At 56.2% G+C, this 18,034-nt stretch overlaps 1 protein-coding gene across 18 annotated transcripts in view; it reads right to left on the reverse strand.

The window, feature by feature from the left end:
• Window positions 1-3,397: 3,397 nt before the first annotated feature.
• The window catches only part of KCNT1 (potassium sodium-activated channel subfamily T member 1), a 75,872-nt gene continuing 61,235 nt past the window's right edge, over window positions 3,398-18,034 (reverse strand). For 9 of the 18 annotated variants that reach the window (XM_062641493.1, XM_062641503.1, XM_062641505.1 and 6 more), the window contains 13 exons: window positions 17,222-17,371; window positions 16,848-17,086; window positions 15,421-15,637; window positions 14,225-14,330; window positions 13,949-14,121; window positions 13,659-13,730; window positions 13,231-13,365; window positions 12,846-12,957; window positions 12,302-12,403; window positions 12,103-12,186; window positions 11,592-11,741; window positions 10,191-10,494; window positions 7,202-8,281 (listed from right to left, as the gene is read on the reverse strand). In XM_062641493.1, the coding sequence (XP_062497477.1) occupies window positions 7,869-8,281; window positions 10,191-10,494; window positions 11,592-11,741; window positions 12,103-12,186; window positions 12,302-12,403; window positions 12,846-12,957; window positions 13,231-13,365; window positions 13,659-13,730; window positions 13,949-14,121; window positions 14,225-14,330; window positions 15,421-15,637; window positions 16,848-17,086; window positions 17,222-17,371 (2,257 nt within the window). In that variant the 3' untranslated portion in view covers window positions 7,202-7,868. Of the gene's footprint in view, window positions 5,001-5,405; window positions 5,491-7,201; window positions 8,282-10,190; window positions 10,495-11,178; window positions 11,200-11,591; window positions 11,742-12,102; window positions 12,187-12,301; window positions 12,404-12,845; window positions 12,958-13,230; window positions 13,403-13,658; window positions 13,731-13,948; window positions 14,122-14,224; window positions 14,331-15,420; window positions 15,638-16,847; window positions 17,087-17,221; window positions 17,372-18,034 lie in introns of those variants that run through there. The other 9 variants (XM_062641501.1, XM_062641511.1, XM_062641504.1 and 6 more) reach the window with 7 other exon arrangements.

Genomic DNA, 18,034 nt, shown 5'->3' on the forward strand with positions numbered 1-18,034 from the left:
TGGTTGTAGGACAGTGGCACTGTCAATGACTGAAGATCATCCCATGCAAGAACAGGTGGGAATCCGTGCACTGGCAGCTGCCATGGAAGAATGGTGCCAGCATCCTACTTGCTGACGACTCATCTTCTAGAAATCCCTGCTTAGAAAATGACATTTTGCCTTTCCACAGCGCTCGAGCTTTGCACAAATACCCTCCCAGGTGAAAGGCCTGGGCAGTTACTGGTGCTAGGCTGGTGCTCCAGAGCAAGAGAAGTAACTTGTCAAGCTATAGCTTAAGCTGTCTGGTTTGTGATACACTAGGATTAATTGAACCCTCTTAGCTGTGTAAAACAACTGGCTTTCGCTAAAAACCCTCTTCCAGCTTCACAAAGGTTCTTGTGTTTCCTGGGAGTTTGGGTAGGAAAAAGTGGGAGCTTGAGGTACAGCCACAGCATCAGCTTTTCCTATGGCCGCAGAAGAGGGTGTCTGAAAGCAAGTGGTGGTGTTTTACTCCACTAAAGAAGTGCCTAAGCCATGTGTAGGCCTTCCACAGAGCTCGCTGCAAGTGGACCACAGTGCTCTCACTGTGTCTGCTCTGAGCTGGAGAATTACTCCCTATATAGAGTAATAGCTCTCTTGATTTCTTACACATAATGAACACAAAAATGTACATCTTTAAAGTGCTCTTCAATGCGATTTCTTTTTCCCAAGCTCTTCATGCATCATCTGTACATGTCGTGTATTTGCACATGCTGTTTGCATCTGTAGTCAGTGTCTGTCACGTTTCCATCATGCTCTGAGGCAGGGTTCAAGAATAATCTGAGCTGAAAGCACTTACCCTGAAAACCCCCATACAGTTCAACACGGGGCTGCCGGAACATTGAGTGTGCAGACAAAAGCAGCTCGATTTCTCCCTGCTACACTGGAGAGTTAACAGCAGAGAAACTGGTGATCTCTTTGGAGTTTCCACTTGCTACAATCAGGGGTTTGGGGCCGCAGTGTAAAGTAAGAGAATCATAGAACTGGGTAGGAAGGGACCTTAAAGCTCACGCAGTTCCTAGCCCTGCCACGGGCAGGGACACCTTCCACTGGAGCAGCTTGCTCCAAGCCCCATCTGACCTGGCCTTGAGCATTGCCAGGGATGAGGTGCCCAATTCAACAGCTCTCAGTTAATCAATCAGGGGTCTACATTTAACTCCATCAGCTCAGGGAGATGCAGGCTCTGGGGTGGCAGGGCTGGGACCAGTCACAGGATGATGCCTGCAGTGGGTTTTGTGGTTCGGATGTTGTGCTGTTACTGTACCACAGCAGGAAGCAAATCTGACGTGTCTTTTGGGCATGAATGGAGCAAGAGAGTAGAAAGCTGAGGTTGAAAAGGTCCGGAAGAGATGACCCCAAGCACGGGCTCATATGTGTCAGGCCTTTGGCACTCTAGAGCCACATCTTGCCATGGGCTTTAAGATGAAGTTCACTTCGAGACCAAAACGAGACGCAGGCTCTATGGGTGCTGCATGCAGCTCTTTTATTTTCATTGTCTTTACAGAAACGTGAAGCATCTTCACAGTCATTGTACAAAACCCTCTCCTGCAGTGCCTCCAGCAGAACGTGTCACAGGACCAGGGCTCAGAAGGAGCTATACTGGCTGTTGCTGATAAATATCCCTGCGTGAGCTGACCCGGAGAGATGAGAGGTCTCCCAGGGCCCATAAAGATGCCATGTTCTGTACAGATTGAGGTAAAAAGGGGTGTAACAGGAAATAAATATACTCTAACATTTGGTTTAATATTCAATTTTAATGCAGGATATATGGATTTAGTCCATATTTAGTGTAGGAAACCGTTAGTGGACACGTAACATGCGATGGAGCCGTTTGCTGCTACACTTGAAACTACTGCGGCCAGCCTCATTCCTGCCTCCCCCCAGGGCCTGTCACATCTCCACGGTGGAACACAACCATTCCCTTCAGCAAATCCTACTCTTCCAAGCTCAGTGTCCCTGTGGGAAGGGCAGGGCAGGGGCTGGCCCCCTCCAAGCCAGCAGAAACGGCTCCTTTTGATGCATCAGCATTCCCAGGCCCGTTACAAAAATAAAATACTTCTGTTTTTTACATTAGTATTGGAGCTGATCTAAAGAATTAGAAAAATTAAACGTTTGCTCTGACTCGCATTGACCCCAGGCAAGTATCTACAGTATGGAGCTCAACATCCCAGGGAATGCCTGCTAGAAATGTACACCATAGAAAGAACGTCTGCAAACCGCCCAGGGTTTACACACGTAGCTTTCTGTTTAAATACAGCTATTTATACCTTGGACAAAACAGAAGCATTGTCAAAATATGGTCAGATTGAGGGCTGTTATTGAAGAGTATCCCAAACCAGAGGGAGTTCAGACTGCTTTTGGTACGCGGGTTTCCTCTTAGGTTGATGGTTTCCTTGTATTCAGGGTCTGTAAGAATTCAGAGTGCCCATGGAGAAGGAGGTGCCTAAAGCTGAGCTCCTGTGTGGCACCCATGTCTGTGCAGCTGGGGGGGCTCTGGAATGGGGACCACTTACCCAGCAGTGTGTGTGGCTGACCTGGATGCTCGGGGCTGGCTCGTTTCAGGGCTGGGTTTAGCTGCAGAACACAGCACTTACAGAGCCTGTCTCACCAGCAGCCAGTCAAATGCAGAGAGAAAGATCATGGAATCAGCCTGCTTTGGGTTGGGAGAGATGTAAAGCTCATCCAGCTCCAACCCCTTCCACTACAGCAGGATGCTCCAAGCCCCATCCAGCGTGGCCTTGAGCACTGCCAGGGATGGGGCATACTAAAACCTGTGATGTTGTGAGCAGTCCAGCACGTGCAGGTAATCACAGCACCCACTCTGCCTGGGGGTTTGGTGCTTGGTTGGTTGGGGTTTTCTAAACCCTTAATATTTGTTCCACCCTCCCTTGAGAGCAAAGTGGGGACTGGAAAATCACCGGCTGTAATCTGGATGATTAAACACAGCAATAAGTGATGAGGCCTTTAACACAGCCCCCAGGTGTGCTTTTGTCCTTCGCTCTCTTCTTCAGCCTACAAGAACATCTTTATTTCAAAGGATACATGTGGCATGCTGCATTGCAAATGGAAATAAGTCAAACAGCATCTAGATTAAAACCCTCAATAACTGAAAAAAGAACCCAAAACAACCCCCAAAACCCCCATCAGAAGCAGTGTGATTTGTGCCCACACCAAAATGAAGCAGAAGGGTCAGGCTGGGCTCATTGCTTTCACCTGCAGTGCCTCTCCAAGCCCATGATGTATCATCAGCTGATGGTCCCCAGTGCAGGTCACACAGGGCCTCATGACCAACACATCAGGACCAAATAACAAAGAACTAAATAGGATCCCCTCAAGATCATCTCACAACTGCTTGAAACTGCAACTTCAAACAGGTATCTGTGGTTTGCTTTTGGTTTGCTTTTGTAAACAGCTTTTATTGGGAGTGTCAAGGGGGAACAGGAGTCAAACGTTCATGGCACCAAACCATTCAGCTGGCAGCAGGTCCGGGATGGCTGATGGGCGTTTATGGCAACGTTGTGCTTTACAGGCTTCTCATTAAAATAAAGAAAGCACATTGGAGTTTTAACCTATGCAAGTAACGGTCTGGAAAGGTAACGAGTCAGTTATCCACTTGGCAGCCAAAGAGAACCTTTACAAGTGTGCCAAAACAGATGGAAAACGCATCTGGTGTCTCTGCTCTGGGGAGGTCTCCGCGGGTGCAGTCGGAAGCGGGGGGCCAGCACAGGCAGTGCTCTGGGGCTCGGGTTGGTGGTGATCTGTACATTCATGCACCTCTGCTGCAGACACGTGCTGTTGCTGGGTTGCAAAGTCGAGCGAGGATGGACGGAGCTGCAGCGGGCAGGGGGGCGCAGGCAGAACCCGCTGCCTTGATGGTGGCCCTGGTCATGCCCCATGGGAAGGGAAGGGGGGACATTCAGACCCAGGCTGTGCAGCCGAGCGGGTGTCAGGCCCCAAACTACCCCTGGAAGGAGGGGAAGGGGCTGAGCTGAGACACTGACCCCATCAGTGCCTGCTCCCGGCCAGCCTGTCCCATCCCACCCCAGCACAGGGACCCCTGGGCATCAGTGCCCAGCTCCAACAGCAGCAGCAATGGGGGATGAGCTCAATGGGGGACACAAACCCAGGGGCACGGTGCCCACAGCCGGGGCTTGGGCTTAGAGCTGGGCACGTATGGCAAGAGGCATTGCCATAGGGATGGCAACTGGCGTTCAGTCACCTGGTTTGGTTTGCGAGAGGCTAAGGTGCACCGGAGGCAGTGCAGCCCTGCCATGGCACCAGAAGGAGCTGCATGGCCGTGTTCCATCCTATTCCAGCCATCCCACAGCTGCCAGCACATCCTCCCCTGCCTCTGGCACAGCTCCGAGTGCTCCTCACATCGATGCCGTAACAGAAAACCAACAGAGGGTGAAGAACATGAGTTGGGTGAAAGAGAAGTTCGGGTACCCCGAGGGGATCCCCGGTGAGGGAGGAAGGGTTTTGGCGCAGTTTTGCTCTTGTATTGACAAACCCCATCAAATGCAAACAACCTGCACCATCGGGGCGGGTAATGTTAAGCACAGTCCTCCTGCTCTCACAGGCTCGTTTGTCGTCGGGTCTCAGCCACGTCCCACCAGCACCAGCGAAGACTTTCTCACTAGTTGCGGTATTGGTATAAAAAGTTAAAAGCCACGGGGTGCCTGCGGGTGCCCGTCCGTCCGTGCCGTCCCTCCGGGGGCCTGGGCACCCCTTGCACAGCACACGGCCAGGCTGGGCATCACCGTCCCCAGGGGCACCCATGGGCAGCAGCAGCAGCAGCAGCCGCCTTCCCCTCGGCCGCCGTCCTCATCCTCATCCTCACCCTGTCCCGGGCAGGGGCCGCTCAGAGCTGGGTCTCGTCGCGCGTTTCGGGGTTGCAGGGCCCCACTTTGTTGCTGTAGCTGCTCTTGCGGCTGTGGCCGTCGTTGGCCACGTGGGCCAGGGGGTCAGAGCGGATCAGGTACCTGTGGGGCACAGCTTGGTTACATCAATGGAACCCCCCACACACTTCCCCATCAGCACCAGGGAGCTGTGCAACCACTAAACTGGGGTCTGGCCCATCCTCAAGGCTGGGAAATGTGGGGATGCGCCATGGGGCTGTGCTCAACAATAAAGAGTGATTTGTTCTGCTGCACAGCAGCAAAAGCCAAGGGAAAACCTTCACACCGAGAGTCAGAACCGTGATGAGTAAAGCTGGGGCAGTTTGGGCACTGCTTGGGACCATACGGAACGGGGACAGCCTGGAAGGGAGGCAAAACGCCACTGGTCTTTATGAGAAAGGATGAAAACAATGCAATGGGGCAGGCCATGGTGCTGGGGCAGGTCTGGGGGCACAGGGGGAGGCTAAGAGGGATGGAAGCAACACCTACACGATGTCGTTGAGCTCGAGCCGCGTGTCTGGAGGGGGATTGATGAGGACGTAGGACAGCGTGTTCTGGTGGTCGTTCATCTCATCTGCGAGACAAGGGGACAGGGCTGGTGAGGGGTGCCCTGACGGACACCCCATGGCCTCGGTCCCACAGCCCCACTGCAGCATCCCCGAGCACCCGGCTCTGAGGGATCGCAGCTCATTCCCAACACACGGCATTGCCACAGGAAGAGCACCAAGAACACTGCTGCCACCTCCCTCCATGCCTCCCCAACCACTGCCCCCCAGCCGCATGGCTGGCAGATGTAACTCTCCAAAGTCCCTATTTTCCCCCATAAAAAAGTAAGTTTTCTTACCTTGGTTTAGTGCAAGAAAGGGAACAGGTTAGTCTTGCCACGTTAGGTCTAGCACAAGTCCAACCACTGGCTCAGGGCCGCCAACCCCCCCCCAGGCCGCTCTGCCCGCTTCTCCCCTTCTTGCACTACTTAATTTAGCATCATCCAGCAACAGGCTTTAGTTCAATCACTGCTTCTTTCTCCTGCCCAAAGGAAACCACCTCCATGGAGTTCCAGAGCCATCGATGCCACTCGGGGATGGCTCTAAACTACAGTGACCACCCGGGGAAGGGCTCAGGGCCACCCATGGGTGCTGCAGGGCCAAAGGGGTGGCCCCAGGGCCGGGGGTGGGGTGGGGGGGTGCTTTCCAAAATAGCTGAGAACAAGATCATAGGTGAAATGAATGGGGGTGCAAGGCTGCGGGCGGCCGGGGAGGGGGGAGCTGCGACAAAGACCACCATTTACAGATGGATGTGGATGGAGAGGGGATGGACAGACGGACACCAGGGGAGCATGAGCAGCACGGTGGGACACCAGCTCGCTGCAAGGCTGTCACTGGGACACCTCTTGGGCTGTCAGAAGGGTCCCTCTTGAGCAGCATCGGTGCGCAGCCGATGGTTGCTGGTCTCAGACAACTGGGGCTCAGTTTGGTGGCAGCAGGACCAGGAAGTGGCCACTGGGAGAGGAGCTGCTCCCACCACCCCATCCCTGCTCTCCCCCTGCCCACCACACAGCAGGACACAGGATGAGTCTCCAGCCACAACAGCACCCATGGGTGCGTGATCACCCCAGGCACAAGGTAGAGGCCAAGCCAGGTGCTCTTCAGCCTCAGGACTGGGGTGGAACCTCTGAAATAGGGCTTGTCTATAGCTGTGCAATGAGCTCAAGCCACTGCAGCCACGAGGCCCGGCACCCTGCACAGGGATGCAAACAGGCCCCCACATGTATTTGGCCAGTGCATGTCCAGATGGGTCCCAGGGCATCCCTGCAGCTGGACTGCACCCGGCAGAGTTTGCAGGGGGACATGAGACCCTTGTTTTGCTGCTCAGACACCTCCCAGCATCTCCGAGCCCACAGAAGCTGCCTGATGGTGGATGGGACCACCGCAGGGAGATGCTGCACCAGGGTGCTGGTCCAGCCCTGGGTACCAGCCGGTCCCTCGAGTCTTGTCCATCCCAGTGCTCATCCTTACAGCGAGGCGGGGACAGGGGGTGGCAATGCTGGGGTGCGGGTGGCACACACAGACCCTGGGACCCGGCGGGACACAGGGGGCTTGACATGAGGAGGGAGGTGGGACGGGCCCTGGCTCGCGGCAGGTTTCCCTGCTCCATGGAAGCACCTTTTCCTGACCCCCATGCAGCCAAGCCAGGCACTGCTGAACCCACCAAGTATATTGCCATGGGGTCCCCTGCGGCACAGCGGCGGGGCTCAGCCCAGCAATCACTGGGTTTATTTGGGGGGGGGGGGGGAGCCAGCGCTGAGCTCCAGCTCCTGCACCGGGAGTGATGCCACAACGTCTGGTGTTCACCCATGGGGGCTCCTGGTTTGGGGTGAATGGACGGTGCTGGACCCTCTGTGGTGCTCACTCAGCCCCAGCTCTTCTGCAGGATGGGGAGATGCCAGCGGGGTCCGAGCTCTGCCCAGCACCCACCACCCTGCTGGCAATATACTGTGCTGGCGTGGGGCTTCCATGAGCCCCGGCTGGGGCTGCTGCTCTGATGAAGGACAGCTCATAGGAAAATGCCAACTTTTCACCTTAAGCACGGGTTAGTGAAGCCTAAAATAGAGCAAGAATGGGCTATTGCTAACCTCTAATTGCTGCAGTCAAATGGGGCCTTTCCAGGGCACTTTACACCGCTTTAAGTGCCTTTACACTGTGTAAATGATGCAACAACGCTGCAGACACCACCAAGGTGCTTGGGGTGGCTGCAGCATGGGCAGTGCCTGTGAGAGCTGCTGCCTGGGTTAGAAAACAGGGTTTGCTAATGCTAAAGAACACAAGGCAAGGATTGTGAAGGGCTTTCCGAATGCTGCCTGGCCCCTGAGCTGTGCCTGACCCATGTGGGGTCAAGAGGAGAAGGGGCTGATACAGCATCTCATCAGAGCCCACAGCAGCAGCTCCGCTGTGCTCAGCCCCCCACAAACCCCCTCCTCAAGGTGCCCCTGGCTTTACAGACCAAAACCAACTTGCAGAGCGATGGAGGGAGGGTTTCTTTTAATGACAGCCTCGGGCTGTGATTTCCCTGTAAGAACTCAGCTAGAAAAGGGTCCCTGAGGCTTTTATCTCCACGGCTTTGTGGAGCCCAGTTTGCGCCTCCGTTCGGGCTTTTGTTTTCCGAAACAAACAAATCAGTGCTTGAAAGGCTCGGGGATCTAAGGTGAAAACCGGCAGGGGTGTGTGGTTTGGGCTTAGCTGGCATGATCTTGTTGTACGCTGCACGCCGTGAGTCACGCGGGACTCCCAGGGAAAGGGAATTACCTTGCAAATATCCCAGGTTTACCCGATTCATCACATCACTGGCTGTTAAATTTGCTACATCCTCTACAGAACATACAGGGAAAGGCACAGACATAAACAGAGAGAGAGAGAGAGGTCAGCAAGCCATGGTTCGGCAAATATCAGAGACGAGCTCCTGCACTGCAGCAATCAAATGAGCAAAAGAAAACGGAAAGGAGCAGAAGGCAGAGCAACGGGTTCGTCCATAAACGCCATGGGTGTCCAGACACTGACGGTGACACACGGTGACAACGCACATCCCAGCACAGCCGGCCGCAGACGAGCTGTGCCGCAGGGGTTATGGAGATGCTGGTCCCCCCGCTGTGCCCAGCGCCCCGATCCCGGCCAGGCACTGCCCTCCCATCCCGACGGGAGACGGGTCCTGCATCTCCCCCCGCCCCTCCGCTGCCTCCTCGATTGCTGGAGCTTCCCTGGGTTGCTCCAACCAAAATAGGCCGGGAGAAGGACGCAGTTTCGAACACCGACCCAGCCGGAGCATCCCTGCCGGGCTGGCTGCAGGCGGCCCCTCGGGATCCTCACTTGAAGTCATTCAGGCAGAGAAGCTGCCTCTGCCTTCCCCTCTGCCTGTGTTTGGGGCACAGCGGCTCTTGCTTCAGGCGCATGGGCTGTGCTTCAAGCGCTCCCTGTCCCCCAGCTTCCCACACTGTGTGAAACAGCTCTCTTAAGGCGGTGAATGGTGTCAGCCATGCTCCAGACTCTGCAACAGAGCTGCAGGGAGCTGGAAGTTCCCTAGGAAAAGCAGCAGAAGCTTCTGGGACTCATAATGTAGGAACAAAAGAGAGGAGGGGGATAAACCACTGCCAGCCCTTGCCTGGAGTGCCCTGAGCCCCTCTGCCCTGCCGCAAGCCAGCTTTCCAGCCTTGCTCCCTATGGGGCTGGCCAATGCCTGCGGCCGTATGCCCTCCACTCCAAACCCCCCTTGTGCTGTGTTTCTTTACATTTTCTCCCCTCTTTCATGTACCTCAGGGGCTGTAAGGGAGAAGCCAGAATGGGGAGAGGAGGAACAACCCCCCCCCACCTCCCGAAATCGGCTCCCATCCCGGCTAGGGCACGGTGCCAGCCTGCGAGTGAGCAGGGACAGACGGACAGTCCTCGAGAATGGAGCAAACAGGCGGCAGCACAGGATGGCTTAAAAGAAAGAAAGGAAAAACCAAAGCAAAACCAAACCAAGGAAGCTGCAGGCTACAGTGTTGTAACCAAGGTGGGGGGGGAATCATCTGTGGGGGGACACAGACACCAGCACTGAGCGGGTGAGAAGCTTCACGAGAAATGCAGCTGCACGGAGGGACCCTGAGGGCTGCAGATGCCCCGGGGCCATGCAGGCTCGTCGCAGCCAGACATCGGTTTCGCTCGCACACAATGAAGCAAACCACTCATCCCTGCAGCTACCGAAAGGTTTTCCATGGAAGTTTTAGGAAGGATTCAAGTCTACAACAAAAGGGGTCTGCGCCAGCTGATGGGGCTTCACTTCTCCCTGCTGCATTTAGGGGTTTCTCGGGCAGGAGGGGTTAGCTGACCTGCAGGCAGCGTGTCCTGAGCCGCCAGAAAGCGGGGGGCAAGCGGGGCATCGCGCCCCAAGGCTGCGCGGTGACACCTGGTCCCGCTGCAGGCACAGGGGCCAGAGTCACTCTTGCCGCTGCGAACTGCTGCCTGGACCCATCCCAGAGCCCCCCATGGGGGTGGCAGGCGAGGGGGGCTCTGCGCTGCAGGGACCCCAGCCTTGAGCAGAAGCACAAGCAAGCTGGGGAATGAGGCATTGCTTGAGCCAAGCCCGGCAGCGCCTGCGGGGTTAGGCGTGGGGATTAGGCTTGGCACGGGGTTAGGCTTGGTATGGGGCTGGGTTCAGCTCGGGGTTAGGCTCGGCTCGGGGTTACCTGAGGAGCCCACGAGAGGGACGCAGCCCCGCAGAGAAGCGCGCCCGCACGGCACTTACCGTACCCGGTTGTGGGCAAGCCCAGGTGCTTCATGCGGTTTTTGACGAGCTCGGAGAGCTCCTGGCGCTCGGAGCGCCGGTACAGGCTGAGGCGCTGCTGGCTGATCCACTCGGCCGTCTTGCTGGAGTGCTTGTTGCCCTTCCTGCTCAGCCGCCGGGCCCACTGCATGCTCTTGCGCCGCAGCAGCGGGTGCTCCGACTGGTCGCTGGAGCACGAGTTCCGGTGGTGCCCGGTCTTGATGCCCCAGTGCTCCTTGACGTCCTTCGTGTCCTCGCAGTCCTCCACATTGATTGAGATCTGTGACTGGAAGCCCAGCAGGTCACGGAGGGCAAGGGGGGAGCTGGAAGAGCCCGTCCTGTCTCTGATGGGGTGGGTGTCTCCCTTGGGACGGGATCCTCCCTCTGACACACGCGCACTCTCCCAGCACATCATCTCTGTGCCACTAGAACTGCCCGGGCATCAGACAGGGGAGAAGTGGAGTCTAACAGGCACATGGTATCATTTACACCATGCCTTTGTCTTCCTCTCCTTCACCTTACAGTACACATGCTGCTGCACCTCCAATGCAGAAATCCCACCGGAGAGCAGGAATTTATTAATAAAGTGGTTTAAAGCATCTCTAAAGAAGAGGTGGATGGCATTTAATTAAATGTCAACTTTTGGCTCCCTGTAGCTACTTGCCACAAAGCTGAAAACTGGAAGGATTTACAACAGAGCCTGGCTCACTCCCCTGCTCCTTATCCCAGTTAATTACACTTCAGGGAATCAAGACTTTGGCATTCCCGGACTGCTGACGCTCAGGTGGCATCACCCTTCCATGGGGACAGGCAGTGTGGTGGCTCTCAGTGGCCAGAGGAGCTGCTGGCACAAGCCAGACCATTGCTGGCCCACAGGCCAGCCTCCAGGTCGGGGGGGACAAGGAGGCAGCGCTGGCAGCCAGGATAATGCCCAGCACCAGCCAAGCACCCGGACACAGACGGCACTCACCTGCGTCCTGATGTCGTGGGGCTGCAGCAGGGGAAAGGAAGGAAAACCAAAGTGAGCCCAGCAAAGGGGCACCCCCACTGTGCCACATCCCCCCTGCTCCCCACGGACTCAGCGCCTTGCAGCATGGCAGAGCTGTGCCCATAAAATCCCCCTGTCCACCCGCAGCCAGGCTGCTGCCTGCAGACCTGGCACTCCCATAGACCAGCATATCTGGTTGGGAATCAGGACACCACCACCACAATGCAGACACAGAGCCACTCATGAAACAAAGGCAGAGCTTCCCCTCCCCTCGCTCCTCCCCACTGATGCTGCACCCAGGTCCAAGGGCCCCATGGACGTGGCCAGCCCCATGGACCACATCTCTGCTGTGTGGTGATGCTCAGCTGGGACCACCAGCAGCCGCTTCCAGGCACACACCACCACCATGCCCCTACCTCAGAGGTTGCAAACATGTGTGACTCCGTCCTGTAAATCCCAATTGGAATCTCAGCGCTGGAGGAGCAGAGCTTCTGGAAGAGGCGGCCGTAGGTCCGGATCCACAGGTCATCTTCAGTGATCTTCATCTGAGCAACAGAGGACAAACGTCAACCATCCTGCGCCATGCAAAGCCACCTGAGGAGCACCTGAGCTTTACCCCACCTCATCCCTGCCAGTCCCAAAAGTGAAGGTCCACGGAAAGACCAGGGGCAATTTCCAACCTTCAAAACAAGGACTTTGGTCCTTGGCAGCTCTTGGGCTTTTGTACTTTTGGTAGCACTGAGGTTCCCCACACACAATGGAAGGGGAGCAATGACCTGGCAATGTTGCCTACCCCCCATCTTCCAGGGTGGAAGATGGGAACCCTCCATCCCCACGCACAGGCTGACAGATCCCACCAGATCTGTGATGACCTGATGGTTTCAACCCTGAGGACTTGGCACCTACCGCACACAGGTAGCCGGAGCCCGGCGTGGTGTCGAGGCCCAGCAGCAGCCGAGTGATGGTGATCATGTAGTCCTTCACGAACGACTGCGGGGAGACGTTGGGCAGGAACCCAGAGAAAAGGCTTGCTCAGTTATGCACTGGGGGATGCAAAGGGGTGGCCACAGCTGCAGGGTGCACACAGAGCCCGCTGGGCTCTTACCTGGTAGAGCAGCGTGTCCAGCATGCTGATGCTGAAGACCCTCCCGGCTGCAAAGGGCAGCCGGAACATGAAGGCCAGGTTGGAGCCATTCTCTCGCTCTTTCTGGAGGAGGAATGGGAGATGTGAACACCCACCGGGGCTTGTTCACATCCTCCAGGGCATTTAGCAATGGGTTGGGGCTTTCTGACGCTGGCTGAATGCCCCAGTGTGTGGTTCAGGGGTGTTTTCTCCCTTGTTGGAAGATCTGTCTCAGCAAAGTGACTTCGCTGCCTCCCCTTACTGCAGTCACAGCAGTAAACCTGATGCAGAGGCCCAGCACAGCAGTAGTACAAACCCCCACCACTGAATTAACACACAAATAGAAGGAGGCAATGAGCCCAAAGATCAACTGCTCACTCATTCTCTGCAGGTTATCTCAGGTAGATGCCCACTGCCTATGGTAGCTGCAGCATGCAGAAGAGTACAGGACTTTGAGGAACAAAACCGTAGTCACTCCCAGCACTGACTTCCCAGGCCCCATGTGCAGGGGAAGACTTTCTCTTACCTTCTCTAGCTTGGAAAGGGCAAGAGAGTAACTGTCCTTTGCTCTGAACTGCATGAACCTCATGTTGGAGGGGTGGGTCAGCTCCGTGATAATGCTGAGGCTGGGGAAGAGCCTGCAATGGAAAGAGACCTGTTTTCCTGTTTCCCTGCAGCTTACTCAGAAGCGAGAGTGTTCCATGTATTCAAAGCCTGCGGAAGACCAAAACCATCCCTGTACCTGTCTGAGGTCAGAAAGAGCTGATGAGATGCTGTTTCCCAGAGCAAGTCCAACCACAGGTGAGTCCCACTGCCCATAGCCACCACCCTGGCCACCAGCAGCCTTCCCAGCCTTGCCTGCAGCACAGGTCAGTGGCTATGCAGGAGCCAGGGCAGTGCTCACCCCTCACCTGAACATGGTCTGGACATTGACAATGGTCTTCGCATCTGCCATGTAGTCCTCCTCGGCGCTCATCGTGCTCTCCTTGTCCACAACAACCAGGTTGTCGGCGTAGATGATGCCGCACTGCAGCAAGCTGTCCAGGCTGGGCAGTTCCCAAAGAGAAGAGCGCAGGGTCAGCCCTTGGAAAGGACACAGGGAAGCAGCACGCTGCGACGTGCAGCGCTACAGCAAGCCCAGGCTGCTCCCAACCGCTGCCTCTGCGCTTGCTCCCATCTACCAAGGGGGTTCGATAGCCCACGAAGCCAAGGGTGGGCTCAGCTCTACGGTAGCAGCCCTGGGGCTTCTCATGGGATGACCCGAAAGTCTGGCTTGGGGTAAACTCAACACATTTAGGCAGTGCCATAAGCTACAAGGGACGTAAGTGGAAACGCTTACTTGTCGATCGTGCCCTCCATGTAGTAAACCATGGGGAAACAACAGATGGCTTCCAGAAAGTGGTGCTCAGGCCTGGAGGAAGAGCAACAGAGATCAAGGTGCTTCATCAAGTCCATGGGGTAAAGATAGACACAAAAACCCACACAGGAGTTCCCAGGGCCAACATAAGCCACGATACCCAACAGTGGCACTGCCATTCCCCCACGCATCCATCCCCACAGTGTGAGATGCTCGTGAAGTCACAGGGGAGGGCTCAGTGCGATGGAAAACATCCACGGAAAAGTACTTGCTTGTTGTCCAGCAGCAACACAATTGGGTTCAGCTCTTTGCGGGACCGATAGTACGCACGAAGGGGGACAATGAAGTTATAGAGCCCATTCCCAGCCGTCTCTGCCGAAACGATAATCAGTTTGTTCTTAAACCCGTAGGCTTTGGCATCTTCAAAGCTGTTGTGCTTGCAGCCCTGTGCGGTGGAAGGCAGCGCAGGGGCTCAGCGTGAGGCTCTCACCCACCCACCACGCACGGAGCCGTCCGTCCCGTCCCGGGGGGCTGCAGCCCCGTTGTACCTTGTCCAGCCTCAGGCAGCAGAATGGGGCCTTCTCCGGTAAAAGGTGGCACAGAGTCGGGGAGCTCCCGATGTAGGGGGAGTTCGGGGGGTAGCCTTTCACGTACCTGCAGCAGAGACCAAAACCAGCAGCGTGAGGACATGGGGGGAGCTTTCCAGAGGCACAGCGCTCAGGTGCTGGCAATAACGTTTAGGAACAGCAGCCCAGGATTCAGCACTGGTTGATGCTCCAACCCCCCCGCCCTGCAGCAGCTGGAGGTCTCCCAAAACGCACATATTTAGGAATGACTTTTGCCATACAAAGGGTTACGAGATTGTAAGTAAGCAGTGCTCCCAGCAGAGGGGAGACGCAGCAGATTAAGCACCATTAAGCATCGTTTAAGGGAGGCAGAGCGGTGAGCTCCAGGAGAGGAGGGTAATGCTGAGCCACATAAAGAAACAAAACCACCTCATGGCCCATTTTAGAGCTCGTTTAAAAAAATCACCATTTGCATTTCTAATGGAACCAGAAGCCGAAATTTTCCTTTAAAGAACAGCTAAAAGCGGACCTGAATTAAAAGCCCATTTGTGAGAGTTTGCAGCAAACTCCCCACACGGCTGTGACAGCATCCAACAGGTAACCAGTAAAGCGAGTGCTTATCTGGCTGCCATAAACTAACAGCTTGAAATGTTTATTTTGTGAGGTTTTATTTATATGCCATGGAGAACAGAATCCCTTTCATGTCAGTGAGTGAGGGGAGGAGAGAGGACTGATGGAACAACCTGCCCACCCCCAGCAGCGTCTGCCTTGGTGCAACTTCACTGGTACCCAGAGGAGGTGTTTCCAAAGCACCCCAAAAGCAGTGATTGCCCGTGTTGCACATGTTCATGTGCTCATGCAAAAGCTGAGAGGGAATGAGCCCCAGCACCCCTAAAGCACTATCAAACACCCATCATTTACAATGGGTGTTTGAATGAATGAATAATAGAGTCTTAGAATGGTTTGGGTTGGAAGGGACCTTAAAGCTCCTCCAGCTCCAACCCCTGCCACGGGCAGGGACCCCTTCCACTAGAGCAGCTTGCTCCAAGCCCCTGTGTCCAACCTGGCCTTGAACACTGCCAGGGATGGGGCAGCCCCAGCTTCTCTGGGCACCCTGTGCCAGCGCCTCAGCACCCTCACAGGGATGGAGCGAGGAACAGCTCAACCGGGTGACTCACTCCACGACCGCCGAGCCCTCCTCGTCCGACTGCGTCATCTCATCCTCCGACTGGTCGCTGAGCAGGTCGCAGGGCAGCAGGGAGGAGGTGTCGGCCAGCTCGAGGACGGGCGCGATGCTGGGCCGCCGGTTGCCGGAGCCGTTCTCCGCCGGCAGCGCCAGCTTGCTGCTGTTAGCGGGGCGGCACTCGGTGTTCTGCAGGTCCATGGCTACTGTACCTGGACACGGCGGGGAGGGAGGCACAGCAAACGCGCTATAAGGCGGTGAAGAGCGCTGAGTCAGCAAAGCATCGTGCCCTTGAGCCTGGTAAACGCAGCTCAGAGGAAGCTAAACCATCCGTGGGCACAGGGAGTGCAGGCAAAGCACCCACCAGTGAGCTCTGCTTGGGCACTGCTGTGTGGAGCATCTCCCTGGGGCACAACTCCTGTAGTGGGTGCAGGCTGCTGGCCCTGGAGACTATCACCTTCTCTGTCACCCCACTGTGGCTGGCTGCACTACTTGCCCACCTATTGCAAAACCTGGCTTTATAGCAGTTCATTATTCAGCTGTAGCTCAGGGAGGACAACCACCCAGCCTCACCCCGCTTTGCAGGCGCTGGGAGACACCAGCCACGTTAGGAACAAGCTGATGCCACTGTGTCTGCCCTTGCTGGGAAGCTGCCCTCCCCATGGACACCCCTTTGCCCCCATCATCCTCAAGCTCCCTAGGAGGGGCAGGCAGGCAGCCTCCAACACAGCACAACACCCTCCTCCACTTCCTGCGTCCCTGCTGATGAGCTCTACCTCTTCACCCAGGGCAGGGGAGGCCTCCCCAGCCTGCCCTCCTTCCAAAACTCAAACCTATTTATGGAGCTTTAGCTCACACTGAGCCCTCCAGGCACCCATGCGATTTCCCTCCCTCTCAAAGGTCCCTCTGCAAATGACCCGTGTAAGGAGAACACTGGCAAACACTGCTGAGCAAAGCGCCCTGCGCCTTGCCGGAGATAATCAATGCAAATTGCTGCTCATGAGTACAAACGCATCACTTATTTGCCTGAAATATAATCTGCTGGTGCAGCTCAGCCTCCCCAAAACCCGCTCTGCCCAGATACAAGCTGGAAGTAGTGACTCATGGCGTTTTTTATGGGAGGAAATGCACCACTCGCTGCAGAGCGAACTGCGCTCCTCGTCGGGCTGTGAATCACAGATGTGATTTAGGATGTGGCCATCGGCGTTCATTCTTCCAGCCAGGGCTTGGGGGGTTTATGCAAATGCTGTTAATAAGCATGGGCATCAATCTTTAATAACGATATCTGAGCTTGCTGAGAGCAGCCAGGGAGCAAGGAGCAGGGTGTATTTTAGAGGGGAGGTGACTGTGGAAGGAGATGGAGTGTGCAGGCTCCTGCCCCATTCTGGGGACCCTCACTACCCCCCTGCCCCACCAACTCACCCATGCTGGCGATGATGCTGTGCACAGGCAGGCGGGATGGACCATCATAGGTACCTCTCCCAGCAAAGCCCTTCTTCTTCTGCTTCTCCTCCTGCTTGAAGATGAAGGCAGAGTTCTCCTCCTTGGTGATGTTGATGTAGAAGCAGGTGTCGGATGCTGCCATGATGTGCCGCGGGCCGGGGTTCAGCAGGATGCTCTTGTTCTCCTCCCTCCGGATGCCGATCAGGCAGACCCCGTACCTGCTCCGGGAGCACAACGCGGGCATTCACAGCTGGAGAATGCTGCACAAGAGACCTCACAGCACCCTCCAGCCCCAGCCCTGACCCCCAGAGATGCAGAGTGCCAGATACTCCGCATCCACCCCTGGCTCTCACTTCTTGTGTGCGTGGAAGGCGGCGTAGGTGAAACTCTTCCCTTCGTACTCCATGAAGAACTTGCTGTCGCCCATCCGGATGTGGTAGACCTCATTGCCCGAGCAGCGCCCGTACATCCGCTGCCACTGCTCCGGGGACTCCTGGCCCTCCCTGCAATGACAGCAGCAGCAGCGTGCGGGGATGGACCCCCCGATGGTGCCAGGATGGGACCCGCTGGCGCTGGCACAGGCCCCATTACACCATCCATCCCCGACAGCGGGAGTGCTGATGAGCACTGAAGCGTATTTAGCCCAGCAGCAGTGCGATCGCAGGGACGTGCCACCGTGAGCTGTGGTGTTTGCAGCTCATTTTCATTGCTGATTTTAAGTGCCTTTTTATTCAATGAGGGCTCCCGGGGGGTGCAGAGGCAGGGTTCAGAGCCCTTGTTGGCAAACAGCTCGGAGCACAGGGAAGGAGCCGTCTGGCAATGAGGTTTCATAACTCCTTTGGTGGCACTTCACCCAAAACGCAGACACTTGTGACTGGCCAAGGAGCTCAGGACCCACAACCCCGCTGTGTACGGACCCTCCAAACAGCCTGCAGGGCCTGCGCTTGTACGAGCTGCGAATTAACCCTCCCACCAGCAGGTACCATGCCGGTATAAAGACAACATCTCAGTTCCCAGCCCCTGGAAAGCTGCTGCTGGCAGCCCACCTGCACTGCTGCGCTCTCCCTGCAATACGGGCTTCTGTTCCCGACCTGGAGCAGGGTCCCGGGTCCCTGCTGGGTCCCTCTAGACCCATGGCAGACCCTCACCCTCTCCCCCTGGGCCCA

The sequence above is a fragment of the Pezoporus occidentalis genome, unplaced genomic scaffold (genome assembly GCF_034315485.1).
Source record: "Pezoporus occidentalis ecotype Australia unplaced genomic scaffold, CSIRO_AGI_Poc_V1 ctg68, whole genome shotgun sequence".
Lineage (NCBI taxonomy): Eukaryota > Metazoa > Chordata > Aves > Psittaciformes > Psittacidae > Pezoporus > Pezoporus occidentalis.